This window comes from Triturus cristatus, chromosome 5_1 (assembly GCF_964204655.1).
Source record: "Triturus cristatus chromosome 5_1, aTriCri1.1, whole genome shotgun sequence".
Lineage (NCBI taxonomy): Eukaryota > Metazoa > Chordata > Amphibia > Caudata > Salamandridae > Triturus > Triturus cristatus.
In genome coordinates, this window is record NC_140587.1 from 997,113,011 (window position 1) to 997,131,947 (window position 18,937).

General features: G+C 44.0%; 1 protein-coding gene across 1 annotated transcript in view; it reads right to left on the reverse strand.

Annotated features, from left to right (window-relative positions):
* ADCY2 (adenylate cyclase 2) overlaps window positions 1-17,703 on the reverse strand; it is a 3,557,286-nt gene extending 3,539,583 nt beyond the window's left edge. The window contains exon 1 of the mRNA XM_085606100.1: window positions 16,981-17,703. Within this exon, the coding sequence (XP_085462226.1) occupies window positions 16,981-17,190 (210 nt within the window). The 5' untranslated portion in view covers window positions 17,191-17,703. The remainder of the gene's footprint in view (window positions 1-16,980) is intronic.
* Between the last annotated feature and the right edge of the window lie 1,234 nt (window positions 17,704-18,937).

The window sequence follows — 18,937 nt, forward strand, 5'->3', positions numbered from 1 at the left end:
ATAAGTGTATTTTGCTTTTTTCCTAAACCTCAACCTACCAAGGCCAACACATCAAAGGCGGAGGTCCAGGAGGAATGCATTCGACATGTGGAGAACAAGGAAGGAGGCCAGCCAGCTGCTGGAATAAGCTGTGAGTCAATTTCTTTCCCCAATGACAACTGCTATTTTGTTCAAATATTCCTTCAGTCGTTGCTTCTAAGCCCAGTTCCCAATCACTCCTTCCTATGCTTCTGTCACTGCTATCTGCTATTTAAGTTAATGGGTAGAAGAGGAGTGTGTTGCCCAGTGTCCCACATAGCCAATACAATTTCCCACTGCGTCCTTTCCTATTACCCTCACAGCACATACCCCATAACTCACACAAATGCTCCTAAGTTTCTTTTTCCCTTATGCCATCGTGTTCACTGGTCTGTCGTAGTTATTCCATTAACCTCATGATGCATGCGTCACATAACCCAACCAGTCCACAGCAAACCTAACCCTAGCACAAGTCTGTATGTTATAGAACTTTACTAACACTCAATTGCTTCCTAACCCAGAAATAATATAGTTATTATACTGTAATAAATTAGAGGGGAGGGCGTGGTGTGCTTTGGTAAAAGACTTTGGGCAGGAGCAGGAATCAAGAGTAGGGCAAGAGCCAAACCAATGCAACTATTATTGTTAATATGTAACTTATGTGCCAATGAGTGGCCAAAAATCATGCCATCCCACCACGTTAGCTAATTTTAAAGTTGCATGATATATACAGTCAAGCAAGTTGGGCAACAAATATTTAATTTAACTTTTTTTCCATTGATATAACTTCACAGTTTAGTTATTCTTTTAAAACACACGTTAATTGTCTGGTGAAACTGTCACCCCATAAATTCAATGAATTTAAACTTCTTATCCATTTAAGTTAAAACATTTTTAAATTATGTATGTGGTTTAATAAATGTCAAGTAATGCATTGCAACTATTAGAATTATGTGTAAAAAAAGTGGGAAAAGAGTTTTCGGGAAGGTGTTCAGAGAGATAAATTCTGAATAAGAAACAAAGAGCAAAGCCATAAACAAGAAACAAAAATGGAATAGTCACATATTGTGCTTTAAGAATAATGCATTTTATGTATACAGCAAGGGAAGGTAAAGTGAAATTGATATATGTAAATATTTATTCACGCTTAGAACCCTTAACACATGAAACAGTTCTAAAACTGCAATAGATTGTGCAAATTCCCATTATGTCACTAGACTAACATCAGGACAAAGAGTTGCAAAGATGTGAAATCTACAGACAGATTCCTAATTTCTCTAGCAATGCAGTGTTGTAACATAAGTTGTGTTGTGTTGCATAAGAGGGGGAGAACAGGACAGCACCATACCTACTAAGGTTTGGTGCTGCTTCTCTCTTTCCAAGTACTGGTGCTCAATGTGGCTGCCTCGCGCCGCACACTCTCCTTTACAACATAGTGCAAAGGTGTTTCCGAGAGTCTAGCATAGATTTTGTACTGGAAGGATAGCCTTCCAATTCGAAACAGGGCTGGACTGGGGAACCAAAAGCAGCCCCGGCAAAAAAAGCTCAAACCATCTGCAATCCCTTTGTGTCTCTACACAAGCTCTCTTTCTATCCATCCATTCTCCCGCTCTCCTTTTCTCCTCTCTCTCCATTCTCCCACCCTGCTCACTATCTCTACCTTCCCCTTCCCTACACCTCTCTCTTGAAGCTACATGCCTGTTGCAAATAACCGCAGGGAGCCATGTTAAGTGACAGAGGTGGTCACACTTATGTAGTCATTGAGGAAGAACAGTTGATTACATAAAATGTGTTTCGTCCTGTCGACTTTGTCCAGGCTGAGAACAAACAGTAGACTGAATTTCAGGTAAAGGTGAAACAAAAATGGTTATTTATTCATAGCACTTCAGTTCAAAGGCTATAGGTTCAGTAAATAGCTAATGTTCAGTATGGTGTCAGAATACGATAAGCCGCCTGAATATATGGTGTCCGTGGTTCAGTAGCGGGCCCTCTTATTCGCCCTTTTAACTGGAGCGCTTTCACTAATTCTCATTCTCTTTTCACGTTCCACCATACCATTCTGCTTGGCAAACGAAATATTTAATTTTGTACCATTGAATAATTCAATAATAGGCAAACGACTGCTAGAGCGGGGTGGTATATAAATAAATAGCCATTTTTGTTTCAACTGTAATCGACATTCAGACTACCATTTGTTCGCAGCTTGATAAAGTCCAACAGGATAAAATACATGTTGGCTGCCCTGATCATTTTATGTAATCAGATTTTCTTTAATGACTACTTAAGTGTGACCACCTGAGATGAAGAAAATTGAAATTGAAATTTAAGCACCGAATTACATGCCTATTATACACTTCAAGAACACTTTAGTAACTGATTCTATGTGTGCTATAAACCTTTTCTCATGTTTAGAGTGGACACCTTAATTGTTAGGCATCTCATACACAACAGGTGTTTCAGTTTATTGAGAGAACCACTGTTTTATAAGTTCAGATTTAATTTCTCCAGTTATGGTACCAGCTTTTCACTTTACGAATGCCACGCACTTGCAATAGGTTGTGCAACGAGTCTATTGTCACTGCTGTCTTTGTAGTAGCAAAGTGATAGAGGCAACAGATGCAAACGTGGGCTTTCAAGACTGGCCTCAAGGGCACCAGCCAAACAGGGCATGGTCTGCTGGAATAAATGGCCTGTCTGGCCCCGGTACAATATGCCTAAAATAACTTGTAAAATGTTCCCACTTTGCATGCATGCTGTGCAGTACAGCAAACATGCAAAGTGTTTGCCTTCTTTGCGCCAGCCTTGAGGAGGCATATACTTTGGCGCAAAGCCCTGTCTACAAATGTTAGCAGGTAGAGCTTTGCGTCAAAAAGAATACATGAGAATACCCATGCACAACCTACAGTAGGAGTGCCCTGTGTTACTTTTAGGCAACTTTGCACTGGAAAGTAAATTCTAAATAAACACTTTGTGCCACTTTGCACCAGCCCAAAGTTTTGATAAATATAGACCTTACTTTTGTCTTTTGTCTTTGGAGCAATATTCAGATTGTAAGATTTTGCCCTATATTTTCTCCTCTGACATCAGTAACACCCAAGTGGAGAGCAATTGTATTAGCAATCACTTTCTCTCTGAGCAGTGAGTGTGCCATTCTCCGCTTGCCATATAATTTCCTTTACTGCTCCAGAGGATCATGTTTATATATTTCTTTATAGGAGACAGTATTCTTTCTCCTACTTCCTCAATGAATTTCAAGAGATTGCAGATTGGTCTGATGTTGGCCATTTGGTGTGCTGTGTTTATAGGGTTTTGCCCACATTGTAGATTTTAGAATAGAAGTCATTAAATGGCTCTGTTTTCTTTTAGGTGAATAAAACATTGGGACTCTTTTACAGCATACGTCTGAGCCTGTGAGGTCCATACCTTGCTAACGTTAGCAAGACACATTGTTATGCAGCTACTTTGGAGACTCTGATAATTCAACACAAACAATCTGAGCACTGATATTTATATATTTTTAGGGTGTACTATTACACTGGGGTGACTCTTGGCAGTGGTATCCTCATATAATCGTGATGTGGATCAATCCGATTTTTCACTGGTGAATTCTCTGTCAATGGGAGTATGGTAATATATAATGAATTCCATTATATATTTTATTTTGTATGGGTGTTTGTGATTCTTTTTCAATGAACATCTTTGTGGTTTAATCCTTCGGTTGCACTCCTTGGTCCAGATGTGAATAATATGGCCATGGTTGCAGAACTTTATTTTACCTTTACTCATATCAACTATTTTCATATATCTAAGGTGCCCCTTATAGTTTCTTTCACACTTTTTGTTTTTTCTGCTCCAAACTTTTCTTGTCCTCCTCAATTGACCTCCTCAATTACGAGGGTCAAAATGCTGCTGACGCCCTATTGGCAAACTGGGAGGGGATTTGATATCAGTAATTGTCTTTACTGTTGTGGACTATTTAGTTGAACTGTAAATCCTTTGCCATTTTTTCTTTTTTTGTCTTTTGTTAACACTATGTAATGTCCAAAATGTATTTGCTTCTGCAGTGTGTTGAGCACTAATTGGTTATGTATTGAACTGTTATATTTTTTTGCACAATTTGATTCCCACAGTTTTTTAAAACTGTATGTGGGCACTTTTTATCATCTTTATTATGTTTTCATATATGACTTGTATTTATGAGAACAAAAATATTTTGTATTCATTGATTGTTTTCTTAAATGCCAAAAGGTCAATGCCCTGGAACCTTTGTTGTTCATATAGTTTTTACTGCCTTTAGTTCTAGGTCAGTTTGGTTGCGCCTGTTGTGGTTAACTTTCTAAAAGTGGCATTTTCAGAATTGTGATGTAAAATCTTACTATTAACAAGGATTTTAAATTACAATTCCTCAAACACCAAACTACCAGGTCCCAAACAAAAGTTACCTCGTATTAAATGTGAGAAGGGCAACCAATGTTATCCTATGGGACAGGTAGGCCTCACAGTAGAGAAAAATGAATTTGTGAGTTTTTCACCACTAGGACATGTAAAACTTAAACGTACATGTCAAAATTTTTTATTGCAATGCACACTGCCCTATGGCCTTTCTAGTGCCTACTTTTGGGGTGACTTGCATGTACTAAAAGGGAGTTTTATGCCTGGCAAATGGGTTATTTTGCCAAGTCCGTTTTTTGTTTAAAACTGCAGACAGGCTAGTAGGGCAAACCTGGGACATATGTTAAGAGGTTGCTTAAGTGGGTGGCACAATGATTGTTGCAGGCCCACTAACAGCATTTAATTTACCAGCCCTGGGTACATGGTGTGCCACTTTATTAGGGACTTACAAGTAAATTAAATATACTAATATTGTGTAAGCCAATTTTACCATGTGAGAACAAGCACTTTAGCACTGATAGCAGTGGTGAAGGGCATAGAGTCCTCAGGCCAGTAAAAACGAATTCAGAAAAATAGAAGGGTGTGAATGCAAAAGGTTTGGTGGTGACCTTGCAAAGAGAGGCAAGTCCAACACTTCTCTTCTGATCATTGCGAACCTGCCAAAATACTTTAGAGGCATCTATTTAACAGTGACTCTGTTGAAATGGGGGTCTCTAGTTCTCAGAGGTAGATAACCTTAGTCCAAATAGAGACCCTTGCGTCTAGTCAGGGTAAGGGGGATACACACTTTAGATAACCCCTGATCACCCCCTGGGTAGCTTGGTACAGGCAGACAGGCCTAACCCAAAGGCAATGTGCAAAGTATTTGTTCCCAAAGTGCACAGTAATACAGTGATAACACAACAAATGGACCCCACATCAGTTTCTTCAGCTCTTCTCCTTGGCAAAGATTCCTCTTGATTCCATTCACTATCAGGATATGTCACACACACCAGTACATGTCCTACCTTTCACATACACTGCACCCTTCCCATGAGGGTACTACACAAAGCATCACATCATTGTTATTAAAAATTATGGGTACCCAAAAGAATTATGGATTGCTCATGGCAACAAGGAGATTGGTGCCACCTAGCAGTCACCCCCTGATCCTATATATTTATCCCTGCCTGCTCATCTTAATTTCCCATACTACCAGGGCCCCACCCAAACCCTCTCACACCCATCCAATCCACCCAATTCAGACTCCGCTCATGTGACTGCAGTCTGTTTCCAGTCCTGTGCAGACATGGCCACCTACTGCGCCTGTACCCACCTTGTCACACCCTCATACCCCTGCATTGCACTGCTTGTCCTCCCCAGCACCTACAGGTATTCCTTGGGGAGGCGCCCTCATTACTGTACTATTGTCTTCTCCAAGATTATTGGAAAGAAACATCCTGAAGCAGAAGAGTATCTGGTGGAGGATGTGTAAATGGTGAAAATGGGAAACCTCCAGGTAAAACATTTCCCTAGGACTCTGAAGCATCTTCAAGGCAGATGTAATAAAATTCAAAGCATCACAAACATTACTCTATGCTGTAAATTGATTGTAATCTGGAATGGAGAAAAAGAATAATGTGGCATGCTAATATCATGGGAAACATATCGAGGGACAAAATATTGAAAGATAAGTGCATATAAGGAAGTATAGATTTACTTTTCTTCACTCCATATCTATGTACCTTGAATATAGATATCATTAAGGTATATCTATGTAGAGTTGGAAATAGAACATTTATACATCCTTACCTTCCTATATTCTGATCCATGATATTCTTTCTATGATATGATCTATGATATGTGTGCCCTGCAATATTCTGTAGTCCGCATTCAGGATCCAAATCGAGTTAATTGGGCTGCTGTTATAGTCTTCGGATGCGGTTGTTTTTGGTGTTAGGCATTTGTATGGCAGGTAATGGTATGCTTTAAGAGAATTATTCAAAAGAGCAATTTAGTAAATGAATGTGTTTTAGCGTAAGGGAAGGCAAATTGTGCATTGATTATTTACGGCCTATCTTTAAGTTTGGGATGTGAACTTTGTTCTAATAAGTCCCTTTGCAAAATCTCCAATTGCAGGAGGTTACAGAATGTCTTGCTTAAAGAATACGGATTAAGCAGGCCTCTTTGTACAACCCCCAGAGTGTGTTTGGCTGCAAACAAAACAATGGTGACCTGAAAGGAATCACAGACTACCATCCCCGTGGTTGTATTCTCAAATAGGACTTTTTTTTTTTAAAGCAGCTCATGATTCTTAAAGACACTGTTGCTGCTTTAAAATAAATATTTCCTATTTCGGAGCACATCATGGGAAACAGTCAATTGTCCAAGCTGGGAGGCTTAAACATATTTCACAAAGGGGAAGGTGTCCCAGAGAGGCCACCTTCCACTCTGAGAATTTGTTACCATCTGTTTTGAGGTGTTGGTAACTGATAAATGACTTCCGACCGCATTTGCAAACCATTGGTACATCCTATGCTGAGGTACTATTAGGAAGCAATGTCCTTTTCGTATTCTTTGCCGATTACGATTTGGTATAGATCAGGAAATCCATGTCGCAAGTCAGAAATGCTTTCCCGACTTACAAAATAGGTTTAATACTAGTGGTGGCTGATGACATTCGAAAGTGGTGAGCCGTAAACATTGGGCATGACTTCTAGCGACGTGAACAGGTTTAATAGACAAACCTGGATTCCAGGGTGGGTCCCTGCCAAATGGCACATTTCAAAGCAAATGAATGTAGCGATAAAGCAAGGCTTATAAAACAGTGGGAAAGTATAATCTTGGAATATTAAACACATTAAAAACTGCCCCATATGTTACTGTATTAACAAGTTGAGAAGTTAATGTAATGTGTAAATTGTACAGCGTGACAACTTTTGCACTTTAAAATGTATGCTTGCCCACTGTCTTGAACTACATGCAGAATTAATTTTGGAAAACAATGCTCTAACCACCAGGCACCCACAGCTGTTGGCTGCAACTAGTCATATAGAAATATGTGCATACAGGTCTTTAAGTGGGATGAAAAAAAGTAGGGGCTCTCAATAAAGGTATCATAAACAACAAGATCCAACATAAGGAGGTTCACTAGCAAAATACTTTACTCAAAGGTCATGTGCATTACCTACAATGGTTGAAAGCACATAGTGTTTCTTTAAATACCCCTCACCAACCAAAAGGGCCCTTGGTATCATGCTTCATCATAGGGGTCTTCCCGCCCCGCTGCGGGGCAGGGCATGCTACGACCTACGGATAAGCGGGAGCACTAGTATTACAAACTTATGTGTGGTGTAGGAATGAGTGAGTGGAAGGGCCAGGGGTGAGTGAAAAGTGAGCTTAAAAAATACCTAGCTCCGGTGGACTAGAATAATGTAATATTCCTTAGAGCCGGTATTGCTAAAAAAGTGGGTTGGAGGTATATTGCTTTTAATGAGCAAACCCTCCTGTGTGTATCAACATGTTTCGAAGCGTGCTGCTTCTTCTTCAGGACAGGTTACTGATCCCTTCTGCTCTCACATAACTATCTTGACAATGTTGATGGTTATGAAAGTGGTATATGTACAGATAGTGAATACTACGTGAATAAATGACGATCGACGGAGCCGCGGGGAGGAGACATTCGGGCGAGGCACTGTCCTGATTCATAGTGCGATTACAGGCACTTGTCCTCCTCGTTCTAAGGCTAATGGGCCATAGACCTTTCAGGAAACAAATTGCCTTTTAGGATAATCCATTTGGTATTGCATATCGAGCAAGACAAGTCTGTCATTTATTCACATAGCTAAAGGTACATTTTTTTAAAAATCTATTATTTCGAACAGCCCCCCGCGCAACTCCTCCTCCCACGTTACCTCCACCAGCCCCAACACCCATTATATGTGGCGGACGCCACTGTCTTTAAAAATTGATTTTTAATATTGATCTGAGGTTTGCTGCTTTTACAAAATTGGCTGTAAAATGTAAGACTCATCCCTTAGAATAGTTGCACTTTGCTGACCTGGAATGTGTGCTTAAAGTCGCAAGGAGGAAAGCCTTAGAAGTGTGTTTTGTTGTATTAGGTTTTGATATGACCTTATTCCATAGAATGGATAGCTATTTGTCGGTGTGAATGGAAGAAATGTGTTTAGTTTTTAGTTTGAAACGGTTGGTGCCGCTGCCTAGCGGGAAGCTATCTCTTAGCCCACGTAAATCGCTGCTTTTAGAAAACATTTAGAACTTCTCTTAAAAATTGTATGAATTTGACTTATACCTCCTTTTAAAACTGCTCACTGCGCGTAAGGCGGCTGCACCGGCGTCCCAGCTGCTCCCGATCATCCCGCTCGGAATCAGCCTATCACGCTGAGAGAGGGAGGAGCTGTGGGCGGGGACCAGAGTCATATGCAGGCCACAGCGCGGGAGCGATCACATTAGGTTGGTGCTGCTGCCTAGCGGGAAGCTATCTCTTAGCCCACGTAAACTGCTGATTTTAGAAAACTTTTAGAAATGGTTTTAAAAATTGTATGAATTTGACTTGTACCTCATTTTAAAACTGCTCACTGCACGTAAGGCGGCTGCACCAGCGTCCCAGCTGCTCCCGATCACCCCCCTCAGAATCAGCCTATCACACAGAGAGGGAGGAACAGTGGGCGGGGAACGGAGTAATATGCAGGTTGCATCACGGGAGCACAGCGGACGCGCGCAGCGGGCATGCCATCCGGGCCCAGGGGCCAGCCACTATGCCAGATTCATTACATACCCCTCGGAGGCCCTCAAACAGCTCCACTCTACCCACCTTGTCCTCCCCCCCCGAAACGCATACCAAAGTGATTCACAAGGAACAGAGCTCGTTCCCTGAAATTTGGAAACCCACTCCCTCCACTCAACAATCACAGGGTCCTGACAAACATAGCCCCCGTCCCTACTAATTTACTACCTCAATACACGCTCCCTAGTCAAGCACCAGCTTGACATCTTCCTCCTCCTGGCCACTGGCAAACCAAACCTCCTTCTGCTGACAGAAACCTGGCTGACACTCGAATCCACCCCTGACATGCTGGCGGCGTTACTCACTGACTAAAATATTATCCACGCCAACCGTCCGCCCGGTAAAATGGGGGCGGGGGGGGGGTCGCAGCCATTATCCACACAAAACTCAAATTTAGTGCCTTAACCTGTCTATGCCTCCCAGACGCGGAGAACATAGTAATTAAACTGGAATCTGACTCCGACCCAATCATCTGTGTGCTAATGTATAGGCCCCCGAACCAGATGCCCCTATTCCCCCTATCGCTAAGTGAATAGATCGCTATCCTTGTCATCAATCATGCCAACATCCTACTTGTGGGTGATTTTAACTACTGGTATAATGACCCTCATTAAGGGCCGCAGTCTGCTGTGCTGACCGATCTCCTTACTAACCTAAACTTCACTCAACAAGTATCCTCAGCCCCACATCTTAAAGGGCACATTCTGGACCAAGTCTGGATAAATTGCCTGACAATATCTGCACCTACAATCCTCCCCTGTATATGGTCTGACCACCATCTAATAAAATTTACTACAGGAAACTTCACCACTGTAAAAACCCCACGGTCGCAGGGGGAAGGGCCAGGAAATGGAACACCCTCGATAAAAAGGAATTTCTGGACACACTGGTCAGCACAGCCCCAATACCTGCCTCCGATATCAATATAGCTGAGGCAAATCTATCAGGCTGGCTACTTGCGGCTAGCGACAAGCATGCACCCCTCAAAAATGTTACATTGGCCCGACGCTCAGAGATGGTTCTCTCACGAACTTAAATCTCAAAAACTGGCCCTTCGCCAACTGGAGAGGCAGTGGTGACAGAATTATTCCTCAGACAGGAAACTCCTTTACATAACAGCACAGAAAGAATTTAAGGCCATCTTCTCGGCCAAAGCCGCTCACTTCTCATCACGCATCTTTAACTCAAACAAGAGCTACAAAGAAAACTTTGCGATTGTTAATGAGTTGTCTAACCCAGACAGAATCCTTCCCAAGGCCACTCCTACTCAAGCACTGTGCGACTCACTGAATAATTATTTCATCGAAAAGATCACTACCATTAAAGCGAGCATCCCTAAACACCCCCTCCACTACAACCCCCTCTGCAATGCACAGTAACAACTGCATGCTCAATTGTTTCCCAACCATTAGCACCGAGGTTTTCCAGGACCTCTTGGCTAAAGTTAAGTCAGGAGTCCCCACGGACTGCTGCCCAACCCACATACTAAAAGACTCTCTCAATAGTCCCGGGCCCAGCTCTTTCCCTCCTGGACGAGTCCCTCACCTTGTGTCGCGTTCCAACAGCATTCAAAGAAGCCATTGTGGTCCCTCTCCTGAAAAACACCTGCAGCTGACCCTATGAGCCCATCTAACTACCGTCCCATCTCCTTGCTCCCATATTTGGTTAAAGTACTAGAGGCCTATGTAGCAAGATGCCTGTCCAACTTCTTGGAAGAATCAAACTACCTTGACTCTCACCAAGCGGCCATCCGCCCTGCGCACTCCACAGAAACAGTGATATTAGCAGTCTTGGACACTCCGAGACAAACCTGACAGAGGCTCCCCCCAGGCCCTGGTGCTACTGGATCTCTCCGCCGCCTTTGACACGGTCGAACATAATATATTGGCAGACCGTGTCAGGCGGGCTGGCATACAGGGCACAGCTGCTAGTTGGCTTAGCTCCTTCCTGGAAGACAGGTCCCAGGCCGTTCGCTCAGCCCATTTTATGGCCCCTAAACAAAGAACTACTTGCGGTGTGCCGCAAGGCTCCTCACTCTCCCCTCACCTGTTCAATCTCTACCTCCTCCCCCTGATCCAGTCCCTTAAAGATAGCAAGGTGACTGTTTTCAATTACGCAGACGACCTTCAATTGGTATTCACGGTTGACAATTCACATAGCTCAGTCACCGAATTCCAGGCCACCATGCTGCACATACAACATTGGATGGACCACAAGCACCTGAAGCTAAACCCTGGCAAGATGGAGCTAGTCCTCACAGGGGACATTCATAAGTTCTGGGGCCCACACTACTGGCCGGCAGAGCTAGGATCCCCTCCCATCCCCTCCCCTTCGGCCAAAACACTCGGTGTCACCTTAAACAGTGATCTATCACTAAAAGCGCAGGTCAGATCGGTAATCTCGAAATGCTTCTTTCAACTGCGAAAGATCAGGAAGAGCTGCCATTTACTCATGCAGAAAGCCTTGACACAAATTTTAATAGCCACTGTTCTGTCACACCTGGACTATGCAAACTCGGTTTACCTGGGTATGCCACTTTTCCTGACCAAGCGGCTGCAGATAGTCCAGAATCAGGCAGCCAGACTAATTCTTCGGCAACCTAGGTGGCAACCGGCGTCGCCTCTACTGAGGAAACTGCACTGGGTCCCCATCCCTCAACGTTGCTGTTTAAGACTGGTTGCTTGATTTTTAAATCCTTGCACGGTCAATGCCCCAAATTCATAAACAACCTGATACTAAGGTACACCCCCGCTCACAACCTGCGATCAGCTCACCTCTCGCTCCTGTCCACCCCCACGTTCAAGCGGAAACATCAGGTAGGCTGCAGATTCACCGCTATTGCCCCTAGACTGTGGAACTCTTTCCCCCTGGAGATCCGGTCATGCACTGACCTTCTGAACTTTAGGAAGTCCCTAAACCTGGTTATTTGCACAAGCCCACAGCTAACTTCTCCAAAGGCAATGGCCAAGTCCTAATACAGCGCCATGAAACCAATCGGTGTACGTGCGCTTTACAAATCATTTTTAACATTAACATTAGGGAAATGCAAGGTAAAGAATGCAATAGCACATTGAGGAGGGGCCCATTTGCACAAGTTTGTGGGTGAAGGCCAAAAGTAAGTATTTTATTTCCATACATCATTTGTTAAACAGTAAGTGGTGTGAATTTAGAGTTGAATCACTTAATGTAATTCAAATATGCTTTCCAATGAAAAGGGGGATTTTTATTGTCAATGACGGAAAATGGCAAAGTGGTTTGACCCATTTATCACTATCCAGAGAGAAACAGAGATTGATCAAAGTATATGCAACTGCTCTGTTTCAGACAATTAGTTATTAAAATATAGTCATGTTTATGAACACTACAGTGGTGAAATATGTGTACACAAGTTAAGTATTCTGTGCCATGCTAGCCTGAAATAAAGTAGCTGATTGGGAGAAGAAGAACAAGTGGATACCTTAACTAGGTCACATGAATCACCATAGCATCTGCAGTTGACTGCTTCCACGGGCTAGAAGAAGCCACAGAAAAACATCAACACAGGCAGCTATCTTATCTCTGCCTGCAGGGCTCTAAGTGGGGCTGCTGATCTGAGAACTGGCAACTGAAACGGGTCCCTGTGGGACTCTACATTTATGTCTTTAACTTATGATATATCATAATCAGGAGGAGGGAAAGAGAAGCTGTGGTCCATCCGGCTTCCAATGGTTAGTATTAAATCCGGGGGGAGAGAGAGAGAATGGACCACTTGTCCTGTCTTTAACTTATGATGGAAATACTGATCGATTTATCAACTATGACTGTTAAAACTCTTAAGGCTGTCCAGATCAGCAATGTAATCCATACTTACATTTCACGTTTTACTGCAACTTGCATTTTCTAAGAGTACTTGCATTTTTTCAAGATGTGGCGTCTCGACAGTTTTTGTTCATGCACATATGGCATTTATATAATGCATACTTTGAGCTGAGTCGCCTCTAGGTGTCCACCTTCAGGTTGCAGGTGTGTACTTATGACTGGACACAATTGAGGGCTCTGAAACTGAGGCCAAAGGCAGTGCTAGTTTCTCACAGTGCCTGTCAGTGGGTCATCTGTAATACACGGCCTTGTATTTCAGAACTAAAACATTTAAAATTGTAATTATTCTCAACAAATCTTTGCTCGTCACTTATCTGATAAAGCATGCAAGCATTAGCAAAGCCAATAGGTCTGAATATGTTTCAGCATTTATGTTGGTAGCGGTGTGACATGTCTGCATGTAGTAACAGAGCATTCCTAGTGAGGTACCCAAATACTGGTCAAGTGGCATATTTTGTGAACAGGATTTTTGTTTACAAGTTTTAAGTAGTCCTTGATGAAAATTACATTATGTCTATGTAATTTTCATACTTTAAGAAATTTAATGTTATGCTTATTACGTAAAAGTCCTGTGATTATGCCATTATGCCACATCGCATAATTATGTCAACATTCATGACAAAATTAGAGTGCCGAACCATAGTAACAATACAAACAAGTGGAACGCGAATGGCTGTTCGCAGCAATGGTGTTTTTCACGTTATTATTTTAGTGCGAAATGCATACTTGTGTCAGTTGACACGTTTATTTTTTTTAACTAAGTCCATAAATTTACACATTACAAAACAATAGATTAAAAAGATTCATGGAAATATAAAACAATAACCTCTTTTAGGGGAACAATACCACCCCGTATTCTCTTACCCATCTTCTCTTGCACTACCTCTTCCATAAAACCAGACATATAATGCAAATGTGACAGTACAGGGGACGTTAAGTGTTCAAGGGTCTCATAAAAGAGACACAATGAAAGGGTATACGCATTCAAGGACAGCAGAATCGCTCCATATACTCTTGTTCCACATTGTTACCTATTGTCTTACACTGCCTCATTCATAAATCCAGATGTAAACTACAGGTGTGGCATGGCAAAAAGTGCTAAAATAGACACAAAAAAAGACAAGCTAAAAAAACATTTACTCAACCTCCCTCATACTGCAACATCTGCAATTGTCATTGTATCTGACAATAACCTGTCCACTTTTTCCAAGTAGCGCAAAGTTCGCTATAAAGTGCAAAAGATGATGTTAAGCAGTGTCAGACCAAAGCATTTTCCTCATAGTATCTTCCCATATTCCCTTGGTCCTTATTGTTCCACATCATATCCTGTAATGGCGCTGCCATAATACCTATTATAAAGTGCAGGAGTAACTTTGCAAAGCCACTATAAAGTGCAAAGGTGACACTGAAAACAGTGAACGGCGTCAGTCTAGAGCTATTGTTCATGCTTCCTTCACACTGCTGCATCTACACCTTTGTCTGGCAGCAGCCTGACCACTTGTATAATAAATTTTATGAAAGCTGCAAACACTGGGTCCATTCAGCCTTTCGACAAAAATGTAAGGGGTGACAGCATGTACTTACTCACAAAATTGACAGACGGATACGTTTTGTGCTAAAAATATAGCACTAGTATTGATGGATTTGTATATTGTGTAAATGTGTGTAATTTTCCCCAAATTTCACAATATTGCACTAAAGCATAGTATGTGAATTTCGCATAGCCATAGTTTTAAGCCATATCCTTACTTTCAAAGGCCACGCATGTAGCACAGGATTTCTAGTTATGCATCTTTGGACACTGCCCTTTTAGAGTCCCTTTCCACCTTGTTATTCCCCCTTAAAGTATTTCTGTCCGTCTTCTTGCCTTTTGATTGGTGGGTGGAGTCCTTGCTCTGTGAGGAATAATGTCACATTTTACCAAGTCATGTCGTTATGTTTATTCTTTGGACAACGCTGCATGGTGGGGGGGGGGTGTACCTCAGGTGTCCATTCACACAGTGTATATACGACGTGCACTCAGGTAGCAACTGGACGGCAGGTTGGTCAAGATTAAATCTTGGAAAGATGCTTATCTTCTTCAACATGTGTAAACAAACATACGTATGACGTCTGTCTTCAGAGCACACAATACGGAACGAAACCTACATATGTAGATGCCACATCTAACGATAACAGATATATAAAAGTCTCTGTTGGCGCTACTCCTGCCAGTTTACTTAATTAGCCAATGGATAAAGAGAGGAGTACATTATTTTTCATAATCAAAAAATTGTGCCTAATTGGTTTTTTAAAAAGTATAGGAACCCAATTTTTTTCGTAGGACGCCCAGGCTGACTAATCTTGACCCACCTCACACCTCTTTCACTCCTACAGGTTCATTTTCACCCCCGATTTCTCTTTTTCAAACTGTTTTCCATCTTTCTCTCCCTCCTCTTTTCGCCCCTCCTCCATCTCCGCTTATGATGTAAAATACGCCCCGGTCCTAAAAATAAGTAAGATGCCTACCACCTGGAGCCACTGGGACAAATCAAGCGCCTATTAGAATGCAAACTGAGAGCAGTCGTACAAGTTTCTTGTTCTGAGGCGTCCTGCGCACGCCTGCTCTGCGTTAGCCAGTTGTGAACTGCCGTGTCGTTCAACGGTAGATTTGCAACTGCAGAAAGTTAACATCATTTGCCACAATCCAGTATTATTATCTGGGTCACTGAGTTATCAGCGAGAGCCTGGGTGGAATACGAATGATGCAGCTCTCTACGGCACGAGCCTTTCTCGGAGGCACTGCACTGTGCAGACCTCCGCACACTGTGGCTGCAGAATGACAGCGATCCAGCCAACATTGACAGGGAGGGAATACACCCCGTTCTAAGTAAGAGCGAGGTCTTCGTCGGCTGGCGACTGGGGGAATGATAATGCACGACTTTTTGTGATGCAGCGTCGCGTCTGCCCCTGGGCTGCTCGCGTAGTTACACATGGGCATAAAGAGGCGTGGCCAGCCTTTGCGACTGTATGGGGGGAGGCGTGGGGTAGTGGAGAGGTGAAATAAATAGAAGCTCATTTCGCCACGAGATCTCAACTGGTGCCCCGGTACCACCCGTGGGAAAGTACACTTGCGAAGAAGGTAGGGTGGCTCTGTGCACTCAGAGTGCGGTATAAAAACCACCGTGCCCTCAGCACACTGTGCATGCCAGCAATAAAAAAAAGTTTAAAGGATAGCTATGCGTTAGCAGTAGGAGGCGGGCTGAGTGTTGGCCGAGGGCGCGCCTTGAGCGGACGCCAGAAGCAACAGCTGCAGTGTGTCGCCTGCGGGCCGCAGCTTCAGCACTGGACAGCTCCCCCAGCTCGGAGCAGTGCGTCCTTTTCAGGGCATGCCTGCGTCACAGGAACGTGCAGTTTTTTGCCACCGCAAATGTTGGGGCAGGGGTTCTGGGGTAGTTTAAGGGCGTGTCCTGTGTTTTTACAGATTTTCTCAAGTGCAACCCAGTTCTCGAACCCTTACAAAAAAGAAAGCAAGAGCAGGGCTCCAGGTGCCCTCCTGGAGTGGGGAACCTCTCTCTTTGGCAGTTTTTGGGGGGACTGCTCTGTTACTTTATTTCAACTCCCGGTGGGGAGGGGACTCCTGTGCCCCTTCACAATCCTTTAAAGGATGCGTAAGTGACAGTCAGTTGTTTGGAAATACCAACTGAGAACAAAGCTGTTAACACAGGAACCTCCCGTGTGAGGGAGTGTTGATGGGACCTCCCTTGTGCAGTGTTGGGATCTGGGTCCAATTAGATCACATTACAACCAGATCCCCAGAATGGGAGTGCCCACTAAATACCAGGGGTGCCAAGGAACCCTTGCACGTGAAGCCTGGGCACCCCACGGCTCCCACCGTTCACCCCCGCCACCAACACAGAGGAGAGGGAAACATCCGGAGTTCTTACCAGCCCCGAAGCAAAAAAGACCGCGAGCAGAGCCAGGCAGGCGCCCATGACGATGAGCAGCAGAAAGACGATGAGCGGGTGCTGCTGGCTCATGCAGTAGTAGGACTCGTAGAGCCAGTCCCTGGACTTCTGCTGCTGGCTCCGGCCGCCGGGGCCATTCTCCGTCCGGTCCAGCAGATAGCGGCGCCTCCTCATCGCTTCCTGCCACATGGAGAACGGCGGTGCCCCGGGGCTGCTTCGGGCTTCTTCCTGCCACTTTTCCACCTTCCCGCTCCGTCACAGGTGCAAAAATCCAGCACACTTCCAAATCCGAAATAGAAGCAGCAGCCTTCCTCTTGTGTATTGCTTGTTTTGGCTCAGCCCCGGTGCTCTTTCTCCATCATGCAGACGGAGCTAGGGGCATGAAGCCGCCGGTCAGTGGAGCATTGTGCCCCGGTGACGATCCCGGGAGGTGCTGCCTGAGCCGCGAAGACTTGCCAAGGTGTGAATGCATACCCGGCCGCCACAGAGCGTCCGGCGACGGACTCACCCTTTTGTCACCATCACACCGTCCGCTAGGGGATTTTTGGCTTGTCTTCTCCAATCAGACTCCTGAATAATGCGCAAGGCTATTTTATGTCCTCGCCAAGTGTCTGCCGGAGAGAGAGAGGGGGGACAGACACGGTGCCTTGCTTCTCTGCCTTCAGTTTTAATTATTGCCCAGAGTCTTGAAGCACTCTGCAGACCCAGCCTTCCTGGCAGTGATCTCAGCGGTGTCTGCTCGGTCCTTTCCTTTCTCATCATTTAAGTGCTCCCATGTGTGCTCGACGCGGAGCGCTGCACCTGCGAGGTGTCTCCCGGACGTCGTTACTCGGCTGTTTCTTTCCCCCTCCTCTTTCGCACTCTGCCTTTCTCTCCCCTCCCAGTTCTCTCGCTCCTTCTCAGTTTCTTCTCTCTCGTTTTTCTTTCTCCTGCTCTCTTCCTCTTTTGACACACACACACTCGCACTCTTTTCTTTCCTCTCTCTTACTCTGTCCTAGTTTCTCATTTTTCATTTCTATATCTTTCTAACTCTATATTAGTGCCCCCTTTTCTCCATCTATTTCCCCAGTCTCACTACCGGTTTCCCCTCTTTCTTTTCCTTCCTCCTTCTTGCTCTCCCTTCCACTATACCCACTAACTCTCTCCACCTCTTCCTTTCTTTCGGCCCTATCTCGCCTTCTCACCCTCTTTAGTTTCCCCTTTTCTCTGCTTCACCAAATCTCCCTCCCTGAATCTTTGTCTTTTTATACCGCCTCGATTCGTTTCCTTTGTATCCACCTTATCTCCAAGGCCTCTCTCTAGCCCTTTCTGTTTCGAAAAATGTTTCCATGTTCTGACTACTTTCTATGTCTTTCTTAGGTTCGTCCCCTTCTCTCATTGTAGCTCCTAATCTCTCTCCCTCTTGTGCACTCTAGTTCCAACTTTGCCGGCCTGACATTTGTGCTACCAGAAAAATAAAAAAGTAAACAAAGTGAGAACGTCTGGGGCAAAAACAACCATTAATTTCTAGCCCAGGTACCGAGGTAGCAGCCTCGAGCTCGGCGTAGAGATGGGAGAGAGTAAACGAATTAGCGCCTCCCCGTTGGGAATGTGTGCGAAACTGTGTCTAATTAGCATCTTGTTCACAGCAATACCATATTGTTCAGCCGGCTGCCTTATTTAAGACCTTATGGTGAACTTTTAATACAGAGGAAAGACTGCAGGGCGCAGACGGAACTGGTGGCCTAGGGGTGAGGCAAAGCACACAAGGGATGTTGCGGAGGCAGCCAAAGGCCGGCATCAAACAAGTCCACGGGGCGTCACTTCTTTACTGCCAAGGTGGGGATGAGGACGATGCCTGTGATAATTAGTGTAATTATAAAAATGACATATGCATGTTTACATTTCAAATCGATTATCATAGTACCCAGGAACTATGAGTGTTAGAAGTGGGGGT